Consider the following 20,708-nt stretch of genomic DNA (forward strand, 5'->3'; position numbering starts at 1 on the left):
TCACTTACGGGTGGCGCGTCCGAAGGCGCTTCGGCGCGCAGGAGCGCCGTCCGCGAAAAATCATAGTTTGGTCCCCCGATTCTTTTTTTTGGCCTTTTGGCTAAGATCAAAGTAGAGTCCGGCCCATGGTGCACTTTCAAGTCCCCTCCGGACCGGTCCGCTCGGCTTTTCCGCGGTCTGAGGGACCGCGAAACACTCTCTCCCCGGTCAACAACGCGCTATAAAGTGGTGACCCCGACGTGATCGCAGTTTTTTTTTACGGGGAGTTAGTTTTTGTCAACCACGTGCTCGCGATGGAATCTCCAGCGGGAGCCGTCGCGGGGGAGGATTCCGGTGTTAGTGTGAATCGTGTGGCGTTGAAACTGCCGGCATTTTGGCCTGATAGACCAGCGCTATGGTTCGCGCAGCTTGAAATACAGTTCAGCCTCGCGGGCATTACGAGAGATGCCACTAAGTTTATGTACGCGGTGTCCCAGTTAGACAGTAGGTACGCCGTTGAGGTAGAAGATGTTATCACAAATCCCCCGTTGACCGACAAGTACGCAAAATTGAAGGCGGAGATTCTTCTCCGACTTTCCGCGTCTCAGGAAACCCGGATCCGGCAATTGTTGGAACATGAGGAGATCGGAGACCGGAAACCCTCCCAGTTCCTGCGCCATCTTCGGACGCTCGCCGGCTCATCCGTCACGGATGACTTCCTACGGTCGCTGTGGCTGGGTCGGCTACCGTCCAGCCATCAGACCATCCTAGCGACACAGGCCGGAGTGGAGCTAAACAGCGTCGCCCAACTGGCGGACAAAATCCACGAGGTGTCTCACCAGCCGCGCGTGGCCAGCACGGCGATGGCGCCGGACGTAGAGGCGCTAACGAGGAGGGTGGATGACCTTACGCGGCAAGTGTCTTCCCTAACCAAATCCCTGGCAGAGGGGAATTCCCGGTCCCGACCCACGTCGCGCCGCAGTAATTCGAGGGGTAGGGGCCGTTCGGCCTCCCGCCATCCCACATGGTGCTGGTACCACGACCGATTCGGCCCGAAGGCGACGAAGTGCAGGGAGCCGTGTACATACGACGCGGAAAACTCGGGGGGCGATCGCTGATGGCGGCCAGCGACAAGTGCCCCGGCCCCTGCCGTCTCTTCGTCACCGACGCCCGGACAAAAGTCCAGTTTCTAGTGGACACGGGGTCGGACTTGTGTGTCTTCCCCCGCGCCCGTGTGAAAGGTAAGCCTGCGGCGACTACGTACGAATTGTTCGCGGCGAACGGGTCCACCATTAAAACGTACGGGTGGATGGTGTTGTCCCTTAATTTAGGCCTCCGTCGCGCATTTGAGTGGCGTTTTATCATCGCTGACGTTGACAGGCCCATTATCGGGGCAGATTGTTTGGCATTCCACGGGTTGCTGGTCGACATACGTCACCGGCGTCTTCTTGACGGTGTGACGTCGTTATCAGTTGCCGGCCGCGCTGTAGATAGTGTTGTACATAGCGTATGTGATAAATTTAAGTGTATAGGTGATGAGTGCCCATTTTTCTCCTTGTTACGGGAATATCCCGATATTACGCGTCCCGCAGGTGTGCCAAAAAGACGCAAACACGCGATAGAACATCACATTCGGACCACGCCCGGCCCGCAAGTGACGAGCCGGCCCCGGAGGTTGGCCCCCGCCATGCTTCGTATCGCCAAGAGCGAATTCGAGGGTATGGTCCAGATGGGCGTTGCAAGGCGCTCGGACAGCGCCTGGTCCTCCCCACTCCATATGGTGCCCAAAGGTGTGGGAGCATGGCGGCCGTGCGGAGATTATCGGGCCCTCAACGCGAGGACGATTCCCGATCGGTATCCGGTGCCGCACATTGAGGACTTTTCCCTTTCACTGCACGGGAAGGAAATTTTCTCCACAATTGATCTGGTGCGAGCTTATAATCAGATTCCGGTAAGCGAGTGTGATGTTCCAAAAACGGCAATAACAACGCCTTTTGGGCTTTTTGAATTCCCGGTGATGACCTTTGGGCTATGCAACGCAGCGCAAACCTTTCAACGGTTTTTAGACGAAGTGCTGCGGGGACTTGATTTCGCATACGCGTACATAGACGATATCTTAATCGCTTCGTCCTCCGCGGAGGAGCACAAACACCATTTACGCCAGGTTTTCGCGCGGTTGAACGAGTACGGACTAGTTCTCAACCCCAATAAATGTGTGTTTGGAAAGAAGCAAGTGTGTTTTTTAGGATATTTGGTGTCGGGAGAAGGCACAAAACCTTTACCGGAGAAAGTGGAAGCCATCCAACGATTCCCCAAGCCCGTGGTTATCAAAGAGCTAAGGCGTTTCCTTGGCATGGTGAACTTTTACAGGCGCTTTGTGCCTGGAGCCGCCAACCTGCAAGCCCCCCTAAGCGCATTGTTGTGCGGTCCGAAAGTGAAGGGAAACGCGAAAATATGTTGGACGCCCGCTTCCGAGAGCGCCCTCTCTCGGTGCAAGGAGTCGCTCGCACAGGCCGCGCTCCTCGCACACCCGGACCCGGCCGCTCGCCTGGCTGTGGTGGCGGACGCTTCTGCAGACGCCATCGGCGCCGTTCTCCAGCAGAGCACCCAAGGGGGATGGCAGCCCTTAGCCTTTTTCTCCAAAACATTAAATACCACGGAGAGGAAATACAGCGCGTATGATAGGGAGTTATTGGCGTTATACAGGGCGGTCCAACGTTTCCGCCACATGGTTGAAGGTCGACAGTTCGTCCTTTTCACGGACCATAAGCCATTAGTGTTCGCATTCCGACAAAAGACGGATAAATGCACGCCTAGGAGGTTTCGGTGGCTGGATTATATTTCGCAGTTCACTACGGACATTCTCCACGTGTCTGCAGGGAGAATGTCGTCGCAGACGCGTTGTCTCGGTGTGCGGAAGTGTCGGATCCCGTCAGTCACCATATATTAGCCAAGGCACAGGAGGCGAATCCGGAAGTGAAAACGTTCCTTAAATCCGATTCCGCGTTAAAGTTGCATAAAGTGAACATCCCCGGTTGTGACGCCAATATTTACTGTGACCTGTCTACGCAGACAGCCCGCCCCTTCGTCCCGGCGCCCATGCGGAAACAAGTTTTCCTTTCCCTCCACAATCTATCCCACCCCGGGGTGAGAGCCTCGGCGAGGCTAGTGTCATCCCGTTTTGTGTGGCCGGCGGTAAAGAAGGACTGTCGGCAGTGGGCGAAGGAGTGTATCCCGTGCCAACGAGGCAAGGTGACGCGGCACGTAATGTCGCCTGTGGGTACCTTCCCACTACCTGGCTCGCGATTTGAGCATGTGCACGTCGATTTGGTGGGTCCCCTCCCTTCGTCCCAGGGGTTCCGCTATTGCTTGACATGTGTTGACAGGTACACACGCTGGTTGGAGGCCATCCCCATCCCAGACATAACCGCGGAAACCGTGGCACGAGCCTTTTTCGCGGGATGGATGGCGCGTTTTGGGACGCCTCTGCGTGTGACCACCGACCAGGGGAGGCAATTTGAGAGCCACCTCTTCCACCAGCTAGCGCAGATGACAGGAGTCACGCATTTGCGAACAGTCGCATACAATCCAGCCGCCAACGGGATGGTGGAGCGAGCGCATCGCCAGCTGAAGGCAGCCATCCGCTGCCATTCCACGGACTCGTGGGTGGACGTCCTCCCGTCCGTTTTATTGGGACTCCGGGCAGCGTGGAAGGAAGATCTCGGCGCGACCGCCGCCGACCTGGTGTATGGAGCATCACTACGGCTCCCGGGAGAATTCCTCTCCCCATCACCGGAGACACACCCCGAGGACCCCACCAGTTTTGTGACACAGCTGCGGGCCCACATTCGGAAGCTCAGCCCGCACCCTGCATCTCGCCATGGAGGTCGACGGACATTCGTCTTCCAGGACCTTCCGACGGCCTCGCAGGTATTCGTGCGGAACGACGCGGTCCGCGGAGCTCTACAGCCACCATACGACGGACCTTTTGCGGTCCTACAGAGGGGGGAGAAGAACTTCCTGCTGCGGCGAGGCAACCGTGACGTGCGGGTAGCAATAGACAGGCTGAAGCCAGCCTACGTGGCCGCAGACGATCCGGAGAGGACCCCTCCCATGGGGGAGACGCAGGGAGCACCCCCAGCCGCCGAGGAACGAGGCGCACCCGAGGTGGCGCCCAAGGAGGATGGAAGGAAGACACGCGCCGGGCGGCACGTGCACTTTCCACAGCACCTCCAGGACTTCGTGCACTAATAATTTTTTTTTCTCTTTCTCTCCCTCCCATGCGGTGCGTTACTACCGGGGGGGTGATGTAGCGGCCATGACGAGCCGGCGCGCCACTAGCCGCTCAGTTCGCTCGAGGCCCGCGAGAGGCCACCGGACGCCCGAGGGGCGACCGGAAGATAGTTCCGGCGTGCGCCGTGAAAGTGAAGAGGGAGGTCGCCTCGATAAAGGGAGGGAGTCTGCTACCGGACTTTGGCGACGGGAGATTGCATATAGGGCAGCCGAGCGGCCATTTTTGTGTACCATGCACGTGTGCAAATAAACGGATACGGGTGTAAAACGTGTGGGAGCTTTATTTCAACCCCCACTCTCTCCCCGGTCAACAACGCGCTATACATGATAAAGTTGGTTCAAAGAAACTCCCTCCATCAAGCAGTACGCATGCCCACCCGTGGAAAGAACATATTGGATCTATTTCTTACAAACACGCCGGAACGTATTATTAGTGTATCAACTGATGAGGGCTTGAGTGACCATAAAGCAATTAATGTCCATTTGGACATAGCAATAAAAAAGATTGTTAAACCAAAAAGAAAAATTTATAATTACCATAAAGCAGACTTTGAATCTTTTGCCAATCAATTAAACTCTTCACTACCCGAGTTCAAAACCCGCTTAAGTCATGTCAACGTGGAAGAAACTTGGACAGAATTTGTCAATATCATGCAAAAAGGAATCGTAGACTTCATACCTATAAAATACGTTAAAGCAAATCGCGACCCCAGGTGGTACAATAAAGACGTTAGAAAAGCCCTTCGAAAGCAGAGAATGCTACACTCTAGGGTAAAGAGGGCAGGCATGAACACATCATCTCCTGAGAATACACAATTATGGGACACATATAGATCCTCTAAAATTGAAACCAAAAAAAAATTACGTAGCGCCTTACTGGAATTTAAACGCAAAGTATTTTGCGAGTACTTGGACACTGACCCCAAAGCTTTCTGGTCATATGTTAGGGAAGTAAATGGGAGTAAACAAACCGTGGCTTGCTTAAGGGATTGTAGCAATGTAATTCATACAGACAGCGAGGTTAAAGCTAACATCTTAAATTCATTCTTCCAAAGCGTTTTCTCGAATGATGTTGCCACCGCATATCTCCAAGAAACAATACATACTCCACCCATGGAAAAAATAACAGTGGACCAACAAGGAATTCTAAAATTACTTAATGAGATTAAACCCAACAAATCCCCGGGTCCCGAAAATATACCAGCTAGGGTGATAAAACATTTAGCTCCAAACATTGCCCCGTACCTTGAATTTATATTTAACAAATCCCTCACAGAGTGCAAAGTACCTAAGATTTGGAAAACCGCGCAAATAACGCCTATTTTTAAAAGTGGTGACAGGGAGGATCCCAGTAATTACAGACCTATATCTCTCACTTCAATATTTTGTAAAATCTTAGAGCACATAATTGTCAGTTCAATAATGAGACACCTTGACAATATTAACTTTTTAAGTGACAATCAACACGGATTAAGGAAAACCCGCTCCTGCGAAACCCAATTAGGATTATTTACACATGATTTACTTGTATCTGGTGAGAGAGGTAGGCAAGTGGATGCCATCTTCTTAGATTTTCAAAAGGCATTTGATAAGGTCCCACATGGTAAACTCATTCATAAATTAAAGGTCGCGGGTATAAACAAGGGCGCTATAAGTTTGGTTAAAGATTTTCTTTCAGAGCGGGAACAGAGGGTAGTCCTTGATGGCGCTAGTTCCGACAGCGTTCGAGTCACGTCGGGGGTACCTCAGGGAAGTGTGATCGGGCCGTTGCTTTTCTTGATATTTGTTAACGATTTGAACCGCGAAGTGAAAAGTAAAATTAGGATGTTCGCGGATGACACGGTGATCTATCGGGAGATATCTGGGGATGAGGATCGTTTTATTCTAGAGCAGGATTTATATTGCATTACTAAATGGTGTTCTAACTGGGGATTGACTCTAAATTATAATAAATGTTCAGTGGTAAATTTCTTTAAAAGATCAACGGGATTTGCTTACAAATTAGCTGGAGGTGACCTAGCAGTTGTTGATACGGTAAAATACCTAGGTGTCACATTCACTAAAGACTTAACTTGGGGGACTCACATACGTAAAGTCTGCGGTCAAGCAAATAAAAAATTGGGATTCATTAAACGCATTGTCGGCAAAAGTGACTCAAAGGTCAAGGAACGTTGTTACCACGCTCTTGTAAGGCCTCATTTAGAATACGCATGCCGCGTGTGGGACCCGAGTGAAAAAGGTCTCATTCGGGAAATTGAGAAGGTTCAACGCCGGGCAGCCCGTTTTGTAAAAAATTCCTACGATAAAACGCAAAGCGTCACCGAAATGCTCATGGATTTGGGGTGGGAATCATTAGAAGAGAGACGATGCAATGCAAGACTGAAATTATTAAATAAATTCAGATCCGCATGTTTCAGCACCGAGGTCTCGCAGATTATTCGTACTCCTACATACATGTGGTAGTGATGTTTCAATTTCTTGCTTGTTGCGTCCTGGCTTCCGTGATGTAGGATGGCTTTAGTGCTGCATCAATGGGTGCAGTTTTTTAGTTGTTTTGCGGTATATGTGTTTGCATGAGTATAAGATGAAGGGATTTTTGCATGAGTGTGTGCGCTGTTGTGGGTGTGATTTTCCGTGTTGTTATTTTTTTTTTTGCATGTGGTATTTTTCCTTTTACGGTTGGTGATCAAACACCCCCCGCCACACGCCCTTGCGGCGGCTTGCGGGGTGTTATGTAGATGTAGATGTACATTGGTCGCTTGGATCATGCATATAAAATTCGGGAAATAGATGCCAGGACTAGCCGACTCAAGGACTCCTTCTTCCCACGGACAATACGGGATAGCAATTGTAGGGTTATAGATAGTAAAAATTCCACTTGCCAACCTCAGTGTCTAAAAAATAATTAGTTCTACTTAAATGCATGCTCCTCCACTAACCTTATGTGTTTTGTTATAATAACCCATTCTTTCCGCATTACATCATCCGTGTTCTGTTCATCTGTTTTTAAGGTTCCCTTTTAGTCCCTCTTCCCTCCCGGCGGGGGGAAATTCCTGCTACCTGCAACGTTGGGTCGAATTCCTTTCCTTTTACTGTCTCTTTGGGGGGTTGAGTGTTTTGTGGTGCATTATCATGTGGTTGTGATGATTCACATTCTTGCTTGTTGTGTCCTGGCTTGCGTGTTTTAGGATGGCTTTCGTGCTGTATCCTGCGGTGCAGTTTATTTTGGGTTTTTGCGGTGTATGTGTTTGCATGAGTATTGGATGGAGTTTTGCATGAGTGTGTGCGCTGCTGGGGTGTAATTTTCCGTGTCGTTTTTTGCATGTGGTATTTCTCGTTTTTACGGTTGGTGACCTAACACCCCCCGCCACACGCCCTTGCGGCGGCTTGCGGGGTATTATGTAGATGTAGATGATCAAAGTGTAATCCGAACCCATGGTGCGCTTCCAGGTCCCCTCCGGACCGGGCCGCTCTGCTTCCCCGCGGTCTGAGAACCCGCGGAACGAAACATTTCAAAATTTCAAAGTTTGCATTGAGCGCGTGATTCCCAGCTGCATAGTCCAGGTGGCGGCCGAGTTACCCGCAGAAGGCACTCAACCTCTTGTCGGGTTCTATGGCTGGTCTGGGCCAGTACGAGTGGAATCGGGAAGACATTTAAATTGTTTGGCGATTTGAGATGATGGTTTTTTGGTTGTAATAATCTTTCACAAATACCTGCTGGAGTGAGGAGGTCAACGAAACCGATCGGGCGTAAAGCTCGAGTAACTGTCGCTTGACCATCGTCGCGGCCGAAAATGAAACCGCGCGTAGTTCAAATCATCCTTCCTGCTCGGATACGTACGGGATTGACGGAGAGTGCCCCCGGGGGTCCTAAGGCGGCCGTGCGGCCTCGGTGCTCAAGCTACCGGTCCATTGCGGACTTGCAAGTGCACCGGGGGCCGGACCTCAATTTGATCTTAACCATAAGGCCAAGAAGATGAAATGAGGGTGCCATAATGTATGAGTTTTTATATAAATATTCATGGATTTAGGGTGGGAATCATTGGCTGAAAGACGTCTCAATGCAAGATTGAAATGATTGAATAAATTTGATCCGCATGGCTCAGCACCGAGGTCTCGCAAATTATTCGTACTAATACATAAATTGGTCGCTTGGATCATGCATATAAAATTCAGGAAATAGATGCCAGAGCTAGAAGACTTAAGGACTCCATTTCCCCCCGGACAATACGGGATAGCAACTGCAGGGTTATAGATGGCAAAAATTCCACTAGCCACCCTCAGCGTCTAAAAAATCATTAGTTGTATGTATTATGCATGCTCTTCCACTAACCTTATGCGTTTTGTTATAATCCATTCTTTCCGAATGACCACATTTGTGTTTATTTCATCTGTTTTTAAGTTTCCATTTCATTTCCTCGTCCCTCTCCGCGGGGGGAAATTCCTGCTACCAGCAACGTTGGGTCGAATTCGTTGCCTTTTACAGACTCTTTCGGGGTGGAGTGCTACGTGGTACATTTTCATGTGGTAGTGATGTTTAAATTTCTTGCTTGTTTGTCCTGGCTTCCGTGTAGTAGGATGGCTTTCAAGCTGCATCAAGGGGGTCAGTTTTTTAGTTTTTTTGCGGTATAGGCGTTTGCATCAGTATTGGATGAAGGGATTTTTGCATGGGTGTGTGCGCTGCTGTGGGTGTATCTTTGCGTGTTGTTTCTTTTGCATGTGGTATATTTCCTTTTTACAGTTGGTGACCAAACACCCCACGTCAATCGCCCGTGCGGCATCTTGCGGGGTATTATATAGATATAGATGAAGTGTATGATTTTTACCGGACTGCGCATCCTAAGCGCCGTAGTGCCTTCGTACACACCGCCCGGTGGAGTAGGGGGCCTCGACGACTCGAATTTCCTACTCCGCAGAATCGAGAGGTGAAAGGGGGCGGAGGAACTAGCACGCGAGGATGCTTTTCTAATGGTACCCGCCCCCCCCGTTTTTATGTGAAGGACGTGGGGGCATGTGAGGGCATTAAATCATGGCACCACGGGGCCTGGTGGACAATATTCTACGGCCTGAAACACCGGGGAATGTTAATTGAAAATTTTTCCTTTTCAACTAACAAAATGATTAAAAGATGTAAATGCTGAAACAGAGGGGTGCGACGGAGGGTTTTCCCGTTTTCTAAGGGACTGCGGAACGAAAAATTTCAACATAATAAATTTTAAATTCAGCGCGTCGCGCCCACCAGAATGAATCCTCGCGTGCTAGGTCCTCCGCCCCCCTCCTCCCGCAATCAGTAGAGGAGGAACGTCGTGGCATTCGAGCCCGACTCCTCCCCTCCCCTTTTACCCACGGGTGGCACGTGCCAAGGCGCTTCGGCGCGTAGGAGCGCCGTCCGCGAAAAATCATGCAGTTTGGTCCCCGATTGTTCTTCTTAGCCTTATGGCTAAGATCAAAGCGTAGTCCGGCCCACGGTGCGCTTCCAGGTCCCCTCCGGACCGGGCCGCTCTGCTTCCCCGCGGTCTGAGAAACCGCGGAGCGAAACATTTCAAAATATCAAAGTTTGCATTGAGCGCGTGATTCCCAAATGCATAGTCCAGGTTGCGGCCGAGTTACGCGCTGAAGGCACTCAACCTCTTCTCGGTTTCTATGGCTGGTCTGGGCCAGTACGAGTGGAATCGGGAAGACATTTAAATTGTTTGGCGATTTGAGATGATGGTTTTTTGGTTGATATAATCTTTCACAAATACCTGCTGGAGTGAGGAGGTCAACAAAACCGATCGGGCGTAAAGCTCGAATAACTGTCGCTTGACCATCGTCGCGGCCGAAAATGAAACCGCGCGTAGTTCAAATCATCCGCCCTGCTCGGATACGTACGGGATTGACGGAGAGTTCCCCCGGGGGTCCTAAAGCGGCCGTGCGGCCTCGGTGCTCAAGCTACCGGTCCATTGCGGACTTGAAAGTGCACCGGGGGCCGGACCTCAATTTGATCTTAACCATAAGGCCAAGAAGAAGAAATGAGGGTGCCATAATGTATGAGTTTTTATATAAATATTCATGGATTTAGGGTGGGAATCATTGGCTGAAAGACGTCTCAATGCAAGATTGAAATGATTGAATAAAATTCATTCTCTCTCTAGCCCTCAACCTGAGCGGACCTGCCTACTGAGCGCTCCTGGTAACCGGTTTGACCCACCAGAGACTACCTGCCTGCCACCTCGATTCTTGGTGCTTTTGGTTTTAGTGAAGTGCAGTGTAGTGTCAACGTATACGTTGCTTCGTTTATATAGTTTTCGTTTTGTGTGTGGTTTGTTAACCTGTGTGTGGTAGTAGTAATTTATTTAGTGGATTGTGGTGGTTTTTGTCCTTCGACTCTGATTGGTGACCGGTGAGTGCTTTCCTTTTTCTTTCTTTTGGTCCTCTGAAAACCAGACCTTACTCAAGCATCGTTTTTTCCACTTAGGCTTCATATTCAATTCCAAATCGTAACTTATTGTTTGAGCTAAAGTTAGCTAACCCCTTCTAGAAATTTTAGCATAGTGTATACAGGTTAGCTTTTGTTGGGAACTTGGTAATTAAATTAGGATGGCTTCATCCAGGTCCCCTGTTGCTATGCTCGAAGGCACTGGCGAATGCGCGGCTTTAAGGGCCCGTATCGTCATGCTGGAGAGAATGGTGTGGGAGCTTCGATCGGAGATCGCCGGCCGGAGGGCTCCCCTCGGGAGAGATGGTGCTCAGGGTGGGAATTCGAAAACCCGCCACGCCCATAGGGGTGCACGGATTCATCCGAATGCAACACGTGGCTGGGCGATTAGAGACCTACCCCGTGTCCCATCTCTCAACGAGGGAGTGTCTCACGTCCGTAGGTCGGACGATTGGAGGGTCGTCTCTCGGGGCAAGGGGAAGGTAACGCTGCGGCGAGGATTGGACTCTGCGGAGGCAGATACCATCCCCGTCTCCAACAGGTACCAGGTGCTGTCGGATGACAGCACCACCGTACCTGCAGCCCCTATCCCTACTCCGAGGGCACTGCCTAGGGTAAGGCATCAGCGGTCGGGGAGGGAGGGAACCGTTATACTAGGTAGTTCAAATGTCCGGCGTATAATGAACCCGCTGCGCCGCAGAGTCCAACAGGAGGGAGGTGTTGGATTCTTGTCGTCCTGGTGTATACCGGGCGGCGGGGTACCCCAGGCGACGCTGGCGGTGAAGGCGGCCGTCAGTAATACGGGCTGCTCCAAGCTACGCATTGTGGCTCATGTCGGGACAAACGACGCCTCGGAACGTGGATCTGAAGAGATCCTGCGCTCCTTTAAGGAGATGCACTCGGAGGTGAAACGAGTCGAGGCAGAGTTTAAGGTCCCAATTAAATTAAGTATATGTAGTATTGTGCCGCGTTCAGACCGCGGAAGGCTCGTTTGGAGCCGCATTGAGGGTTTAAATGAGAGATTGCTGGGATTTTGCCGGGGAATCGGAGCGGACTTCGTTGATCTGAGGCCCGTCCTCTCATCGTGTCGGGTACCCCTTAATCGCTCCGGGGTCCATTATACTGCCGAGGCATCGCAGTTGGTAGCGCGTAGGTTACACGAACACGTGTCGAGGGTTTAGCATAGCTGGTAGGCAAGAGCGTAGGTCATATATTGGGAAAAATAAAGTAGAATCCAGCGCTTTTTGTCAATTCAGTTCAGGTAATGCCTCTCAAATCCCCAAAAATATTGAACAAACAAGCACTTGCGTTAAAACAACATATAACCCACGTAAATTTAATAAAATTGGTGCCTCTACATACATAACAGATAGCAATGCAAGTGAATGTAATGCTTTTGTCTCTGTTCACCACGAATCGTCTCAAAACAGTTTTGTTAGCGTACATAAAACCGAAAAACAAGAAGTTATTAGCCATATTAAAATTATAACATTAAATTGCCGTAGCATTAGAAACAAAATATCGGATATTGAACATATTTTTGTCAGTACAAACGCAGACATAGCAGTTGGAACAGAAAGTTGGCTCACGGGAGATATAGCAAACAATGAGGTTTTTCCAAACGGCTTCACAATTTACAGAAGGGACAGACCAAATAGGTTGGGTGGGGGAGTATTCATTGCAGTAAAGTCACATCTTAGTAGCCAACGATATGAATGCGACGTAGATGACATAGAAAGCGTTTGGTGCAACATTAAGGACTACAACGGCAGAAGCCTATACGTGTGTTCATTTTATAGACCCCCAGATTCTAACACAGATGTCCTACACAAGCTCGACGAACAAATATCCACTATCAGCAGCAGACAAAGCAACAGTATTACTATAATCGCTGGTGACACAAATCTACCGTCAATTGACTGGGAAAACTACTGCGTGGGAAAATCTGCCAAAAACAGAGATTCATGCCAAGAACTCCTTCATATATTCACAAAACACTCCTTAGAACAAATAGTTAAATCACCAACACGGGGCCAAAGCATACTAGACATCTTTGCGACTTCTATGCCCGAAATCATTACTAACATTGAAATAATAGACGGAATCAGTGACCATAAGGCTATTCTTGTGGAGTTAAAAACTAAGTTCGTCTAAATAAACAAAGAAAAGCGTAAAATATACCTATACAACAAGGCAAATTTTAACGGACTAAGAGAATATTTAAAGATAAAATTACCGGAATACAAGACAAAAACACTGACAACAAATACAGAGAACACTTGGAATTATTTCTTAAATATTTTACGCGAAGGAATAAAGACGTACATCCCGTCCAAACTCAAATGCGACAGTAAGGAACCTAGATGGTACAACGGGGAAGTCAGATCGGCATTAAGAAGGCAAAGAAAGCTACAGTCAAATTTTAAAAAGAGTTTAAAAAGTGACGATATAATTTATATGAATACAACCAAACAGCAACTAAAAGAATGTCGTAGTAAGACGAAAAGTATTATGCGCACAGCACTACACTCTTTTAAATCTAAAATGCTAAGCGAATATCTTGAGGAAAATCCAAAGTCATTCTGGTCCTATGTTAGGGAAATACAGGGTAAACGTCCCACTGTTCACTCTTTGAGGACGGAAAATGAGGAAATCATTACAGATAGCGTGAAAAAGGCAAATATGTTAAACCGATTTTTCCAGAGCGTCTACAACAAAAACACAAACGCACCAAACGATCCTCCACACCCACCCGGGGAACACATGAGCGATCTTACACTGACCAAGCAGGGAATAGTACATCTACTCCGTAGTATCAAAGCACACAAGGCACCTGGTCCGGAAGAAATACCTGCTAGAATATATAAGGAATTAGCTGACGACATTGCCCCATTTTTACATATTGTTTTTCTAAAATCGATAGAAGAAGGCTCAGTGCCTCGCGACTGGAAGCTAGCCCATATAACTCCCATCTATAAAGGCGGCGATAGGGATAAACCAACCAATTACCGACCCATTTCTTTAACATCGATCTCTTGTAAAATATTGGAACACGTTATTGTCACTAACATTATGAAATTTCTTGATAGTAGGAAAATACTAATCCACAACCAGCACGGATTTAGGAAAAGCAGATCTTGCGAAACACAACTTGGTCTCTTCATTCACGATATACTTAGATCGGGAGAAAACAACACCCAAGTCGATGCAGTATTCCTGGATTTCAAAAAAGCCTTCGACAAAGTCCCACACAATAAATTGTTACACAAACTTAAATACTATGGGATCAATGAGAAAATAATTAATTGGATTAGGGACTTCTTGTCAAACCGCAAACAAATAGTAGTCATAGATGGGTTGTGCTCAACGGAGAGAGATGTTACTTCGGGCGTCCCCCAGGGAAGTGTAATAGGGCCTCTTCTGTTCTTAATATACATAAATGACTTAAGCACACACGTTAGTAGCAATCTAAGGTTATTTGCTGACGACACGGTGATATACAGGGAAATAAGGAGCCAACTAGATCGCGAGCTACTCTCTAGAGACTTAGACAATATCTCGGGATGGTGCAATAAATGGGGATTAACACTTAATATAGATAAATGTGCAGTTTTGAAATTTTGGAATAAAGGAAGCGAGGAACAGGATATAAACTACAAAATAGAGGGTTCAGTATTGACTACGGCAAATCAAGTTAAATATTTGGGGGTTGTTCTAACACCACGCCTTTCATGGGGAGCACATATCAGGACAATATGCGGATCAGCTTTAAAGAAACTTGGCTTCATAAAACGGGTGGTGGGGAAATGTAATGAAAAAGTTAAAGAGAGGTGTTATTTTGCTCTAGTTAGACCTCATTTGGAATATGCCGCAAGTATTTGGGATCCGTGGGAGAAAATTTGGCAAAAAGAATTAGATAAAGTCCAGAGAAAATCCGCTAGATTTGTTAAAAATTGTTATGATAAAAACACAAGTGTGACAGGTCTCTTAGGGGATTTAGGCTGGGAACCACTTGAAGTGCGGAGAGAACAAGCGAGGCTTAGACTTTTAGAAAGGTTCAGAACAAACGAGTTTAAATATGACACTGAAGGAATTATAATGGCCCCACACTACTTAGGTAGATCAGACCACAAAGATAAACTAAGGGAGATAGATTCCAAGACAGATAGGTACAAATACTCATTCTTTCCCCGAACAATCAGTAATCATAATAGCAAGAAACCGAAGTCACTTTAGAAATATTAAAAACTTTGAATATACAAGTCGGAACAAAATTAAACACTATAGAGATGTTAGGTATACTTTCAGGTGCATGTGTATGTTAGTTGGTAGTTTGAGTGTTTGCATGTGTGTGGGGTGTAAGTGTTCATGCATGAATGTATGCCATGTTTTTTTTTATATATGATTTTGTCGTTATTGCATGCGATTTTTTTTTTATTATTTTTCTTTTCTAAATTATGGGTGGTGTCCTAGCACCCCCCGCCACACGCCCTTGCGGCGGCTTGCGGGGTATTGAGTAGATGTAGATGTAGATGAAATTTGATCCGCATGGCTCAGCACCGAGGTCTCGCAAATTATTCGTACTAATATATACATTGGTCGCTTGGATCATGCATATAAAAATCAAAAAATAGATGCCAGAGCTAGAAGACCTAAGGACTCCATTTCCCCCCGGACAATACGGGATAGACTCTGCAGGGTTATAGATGGCAAAAATTCCACTAGCCACCCTCAGCGTCTAAAAAATCATTAGTTGTATGTATTATGCATGCTCTTCCACTAACCTTATGCGTTTTGTTATAATCCATTCTTTCCGAATGACCACATTTGTGTTTATTTCATCTGTTTTTAAGTTTCCATTTCATTTCCTCGTCCCTCTCCGCGGGGGGAAATTCCTGCTACCAGCAACGTTGGGTCGAATTCGTTGCCTTTTACAGACTCTTTCGGGGTGGAGTGCTACGTGGTACATTTTCATGTGGTGGTGATGTTTAAATTTCTTGCTTGTTTGTCCTGGCTTCCGTGTTGTAGGATGGCTTCCGTGCTGCATCAAGGGGGTCAGTTTTTTAGTTTTTTTAGCGGTTAAGGCGTTTGCATCAGTATTGGATGAAGGGATTTTTGCATGGGTGTGTGCGCTGCTGTGGGTGTATCTTTGCGTGTTGTTTCTTTTGCATGTGGTATATTTCCTTTTTACAGTTGGTGACCAAACACCCCACGTCAATCGCCCTTGCGGGGTATTATATAGATATAGATGAAGTGTATGATTTTTACCGGACTGCGCATCCTAAGCGCCGTAGTGCCTTCGTACACACCGCCCGGTGGAGTAGGGGGCCTCGACGACTCGAATTTCCTACTCCGCAGAATCGAGAGGTGGAAGGGGGCGGAGGAACTAGCACGCGAGGATGCTTTTCTAATGGTACCCGCCCCCCCCGTTTTTATGTGAAGGACGTGGGGGCATGTGAGGGCATTAAATCATGGCACCACGGGGCCTGGTGGACAATATTCTACGGCCTGAAACACCGTGGAATGTTAATTGAAAATTTTTCCTTTTCAACTAACAAAATGATTAAAAGATGTAAATGCTGAAACCGAGGGGTGCGACGGAGGGTTTTCCCGTTTTCTAAGGGACTGCGGAACGAAAAATTTCAACATAATAAATGTTAAATTCAGCGCGTCGCGCCCACCAGAATGAATCCTCGCGTGCTAGGTCCTCCGGCCCCCTCCTCCCGCAATCAGTAGAGGAGGAACGTCGTGGCATTCGAGCCCGACTCCTCCCCTCCCCTTTTGCCCACGGGTGGCACGTGCCAAAGCGCTTCGGCGCGTAGGAGCGCAGTCCGCGAAAAATCATGCAGTTTGGTCCCCGATTTTTCTTCTTAGCCTTATGGCTAAGATCAAAGCGTAGTCCGGCCCACGGTGCGCTTCCAGGTCCCCTCCGGACCGGGCCGCTCTGCTTCCCCGCGGTTTGAGAAACCGCGGAACGAAACATTGCAAAATTTCAAAGTTTGCATTGAGCGCGTGATTCCCAGCTGCATAGTCCAGGTTGCGGCCGAGTTACGCGCTGAAGGCACTCAACCTCTTCTCGGTTTCTATGGCTGGTCTGGGCCAGTACGAGTGGAATCGGGAAGACATTTAAATTGTTTGGCGATTTGAGATGATGGTTTTTTGGTTGATATAATCTTTCACAAATACCTGCTGGAGTGAGGAGGTCAACAAAACCGATCGGGCGTAAAGCTCGAATAACTGTCGCTTGACCATCGTCGCGCCCGAAAATGAAACCGCGCGTAGTTCAAATCATCCGCCCTGCTCGGATACGTACGGGATTGACGGAGAGTTCCCCCGGGGGTCCTAAAGCGGCCGTGCGGCCTCGGTGCTCAAGCTACCGGTCCATTGCGGACTTGAAAGTGCACCGGGGGCCGGACCTCAATTTGATCTTAACCATAAGGCCAAGAAGAAGAAATGAGGGTGCCATAATGTATGAGTTTTTAATATAAATATTCATGGATTTAGGGTGGGAATCATTGGCTGAGAGACGTCTCAATGCAAGATTGAAATGATTGAATAAATTTGATCCGCATGGCTCAGCACCGAGGTCTCGCAAATTATTCGTACTAATATATACATTGGTCGCTTGGATCATGCATATAAAAATCAAGAAATAGATGCCAGAGCTAGAAGACTTAAGGACTCCATTTCCCCCCGGACAATACGGGATAGCAACTGCAGGGTTATAGATAGCAAAAATTCCACTAGGCACCCTCAGCGTCTAAAAAATCATTAGTTGTATGTATTATGCATGCTCTTTCACTAACCTTATGCGTTTTGTTATAATCCATTCTTTCCGAATGACCACATTTGTGTTTATTTCATCTGTTTTTAAGTTTCCATTTCATTTCCTCGTCCCTCTCCGCGGGGGGAAATTCCTGCTACCAGCAACGTTGGGTCCAATTCGTTGCCTTTTACAGACTCTTTCGGGGTGGAGTGCTACGTGGTACATTTTCATGTGGTAGTGATGTTTAAATTTCTTGCTTGTTTGTCCTGGCTTCCGTGTTGTAGGATGGCTTCCGTGCTGCATCAAGGGGGTCAGTTTTTTAGTTTTTTTGCGGTATAGGCGTTTGCATCAGTATTGAATGAAGGGATTTTTGCATGGGTGTGTGCGCTGCTGTGGGTGTATCTTTGCGTGTTGTTTCTTTTGCATGTGGTATATTACCTTTTTACAGTTTGTGACCAAACCCCCACGTCAATCGCCCTTGCGGGGTATTATATAGATATAGATGAAGTGTATGATTTTTACCGGACTGCGCATCCTAAGCGCCGTAGTGCCTTCGTACACACCACCCGGTGGAGTAGGGGGCCTCGACGACTCGAATTTCCTACTCCGCAGAATCGAGAGGTGGAAGGGGGCGGAGGAACTAGCACGCGAGGATGCTTTTCTAATGGTACCCGCCCCCCCCGTTTTTATGTGAAGGACGTGGGGGCATGTGAGGGCATTAAATCATGGCACCACGGGGCCTGGTGGACAATATTCTACGGCCTGAAACATCGTGGAATGTTAATTGAAAATTTTTCCTTTTCAACTAACAAAATGATTAAAAGATGTAAATGCTGAAACAGAGGGGTGCGACGGAGGGTTTTCCCGTTTTCTAAGGGACTGCGGAACGAAAAATTTCAACATAATAAATTTTAAATTCAGCGCGTCGCGCCCACCAGAATGAATCCTCGCGTGCTAGGTCCTCCGCCCCCCTCCTCCCGCAATCAGTAGAGGAGGAACGTCGTGGCATTCGAGCCCGACTCCTCCCCTCCCCTTTTACCCACGGGTGGCACGTGCCAAGGCGCTTCGGCGCGTAGGAGCGCCGTCCGCGAAAAATCATGCAGTTTGGTCCCCGATTCTTCTTCTTAGCCTTATGGCTAAGATCAAAGCGTAGTCCGGCCCACGGTGCGCTTCCAGGTCCCCTCCGGACCGGGCCGCTCTGCTTCCCCGCGGTCTGAGAAACCGCGGAACGAAACATTTCAAAATATCAAAGTTTGCATTGAGCGCGTGATTCCCAGCTGCACCGTGTGACTATATGTTTTATTTGGGATTGCCGCCCTTGTGGCGTATCCCAATAAGGGGTGTTTTCGACAAGCGACTTTACCTATTTGTTTTGCTAATCAACACTTCAGCATTTTGGTTTTAAAAATTAATTAATTTTAATAGGTATTTATTCAACTGTCTCGGCGTCTTGCCTTGGGTAGTGGTTGGTCACTGTCGTCTTCTGTAATTGCCCTTGGCCTTTTATGGACATCCCATTTCTTTGAAACTGTATTTTTGCCAATATTTCGGAGAATTTCGTCATCTTTTGTTTCATGTTTTTTGTAGAAATTGATTGCTTTGTTTTTAATGTATTTGTCGATTTCTACTATTCCGGCCGTTGAGTAAAGGTCCTTCTCAGGGTAGTTATTTGGTAAACGAAAGATCATTTTGAGGGTTTTCTTTTCAAATCCATTAAATTGTAATTTTGCTGTCACATTTGCCATTCCTGCCCATGCCGTACTGGCGTATGTGACAATGGGTCTTATGCATGCTGTGTATAATTTCAGTTTTAATTTCCTGTCTACATTTCCTGATCTGAGCAGGTATGAAAGGCCTGCTCTGCTACCAGCTGCTTTGAGAATTGTTTTTCTTATGTGTGGGACGAAATGCAACACTGTGTCTAAAGTAACTCCTAGGTATAGCGCCGTGTCTTTCCATTGGATTGGATTTCCCTCGATGTTTAAGGGATCTACGTAGTCTATTTTCCTTCGGGAGAAGATTACTGCTTGCGTCTTTAATGGATTTAGGTCGATCCTCCACTCTCTATACCATTTTGCGAGCTTGTTAACTGCATCTTGTAAGTATTTTGCTGCGTATTTAGCCTGAACACTTCGGCAGATAATGGCTGCATCATCAGCATAGAGAGCTAACATAGTATTCCCATTTTTTCCTATATTAGGGACATCTGCCGTAAATATATTTAAAAGGAACGGACCAAGGACTGATCCCTGTGGAACTCCCGCAGAGTTCATTCCTTCCCTGCTCAGGGCGTTGTCCCACCTTACTCGAAAGGTGCGGTCACTAAGATATGATTTTATTAATTTTATCTGCCAGCAGGTGAAACCCATCACAGACATCTTCCTAATCAGTCCTTTATGCCACACTCTGTCGAACGCTTTGGATATGTCCAAGAACGCCGCGGCAGAGTATGCTTTTCTATTAAAGCTGTCTGCGATGAATTCAACAACTCTATGCAGCTGTTGCTCCGTTCCTCTCCCCTCCCGAAAGCCAAATTGTTCCGGTGGGATGATTCCCTTGTCGTCCGTGGTTTTTTGGTATAATGGCAGGATTAATTTCTCCAAAATTTTTCCCAATCCGGAGAGTAGCGATAATGGTCTGTATTTGTCAGCAGTAAGTGGCCCCCTTCCGCCTTTTGGGATACACACTACTACTGATTTTTTCCATGGACTCGGGAAATGGCCTAGTCTAATGGATGAGTTTGCTATCTCTAGCATATATAATCCGGCAGCTCTGGGAATACGTTTGAGGATCTCGTTGGGTATTCTATCATTTCCAGTGGCTTTTCGAAGTGGTAGTTTTTTCAATACTGCCACTACCTCGTCAATTACAATTTCTGGAAACTCGTCATCTTCTCTGTAGTCTTCGGCACTGTCTTCTCCGTCGTCATCCAATCCATGAGGGGTTGTAAATACTCTTTCTAAATATGCTGCCATGTGATCAGCTTTCTCTTCGGCAGTAGTCAATTTCTTGTTTGGTGCTTTCAGAGCAGTTATCTTTTCTCTGCCTGAATTGCGGATTCTTTCTTCCCTGACCATTTTCCAAATGCTACCATCCTGCATATTAAATGAGGCCAGTTTGTCTTCCCACCTTTTTCTCCTTAGTTCTCTAATGTCGTCTCGCACATTGTGTTTTAATTTGTAGTAATCTCGCCTCAGATTATTGGTTCCAATGCGAATGTACCGCTTTCTGAGACGATTCCTCTCTCTAATC

At 47.6% G+C, this 20,708-nt stretch overlaps 1 protein-coding gene across 1 annotated transcript; it reads left to right on the plus strand.

Annotated features, from left to right (window-relative positions):
• Positions 1 to 293: 293 nt before the first annotated feature.
• On the plus strand, positions 294 to 1,097 carry LOC139691232 (uncharacterized). Its single transcript, XM_071588976.1, has one exon. The coding sequence runs from the start codon at positions 294 to 296 to the stop codon at positions 1,095 to 1,097; it is 804 nt and encodes a 267-aa protein (XP_071445077.1).
• The last annotated feature ends 19,611 nt before the right edge of the window (positions 1,098 to 20,708 follow it).

The sequence above is a fragment of the Hetaerina americana genome, unplaced genomic scaffold, assembly GCF_022747635.1.
Source record: "Hetaerina americana unplaced genomic scaffold, ioHetAmer1.1.p SCAF_309, whole genome shotgun sequence".
In the NCBI taxonomy this organism is placed as follows: domain Eukaryota; kingdom Metazoa; phylum Arthropoda; class Insecta; order Odonata; family Calopterygidae; genus Hetaerina; species Hetaerina americana.

Bases quoted from the DNA above. Each gene is read 5' to 3' on its own strand.
- LOC139691232 (XM_071588976.1), top strand. From the start codon at position 294: ATGGAATCTCCAGCGGGAGCCGTCGCGGGGGAGGATTCCGGTGTTAGT.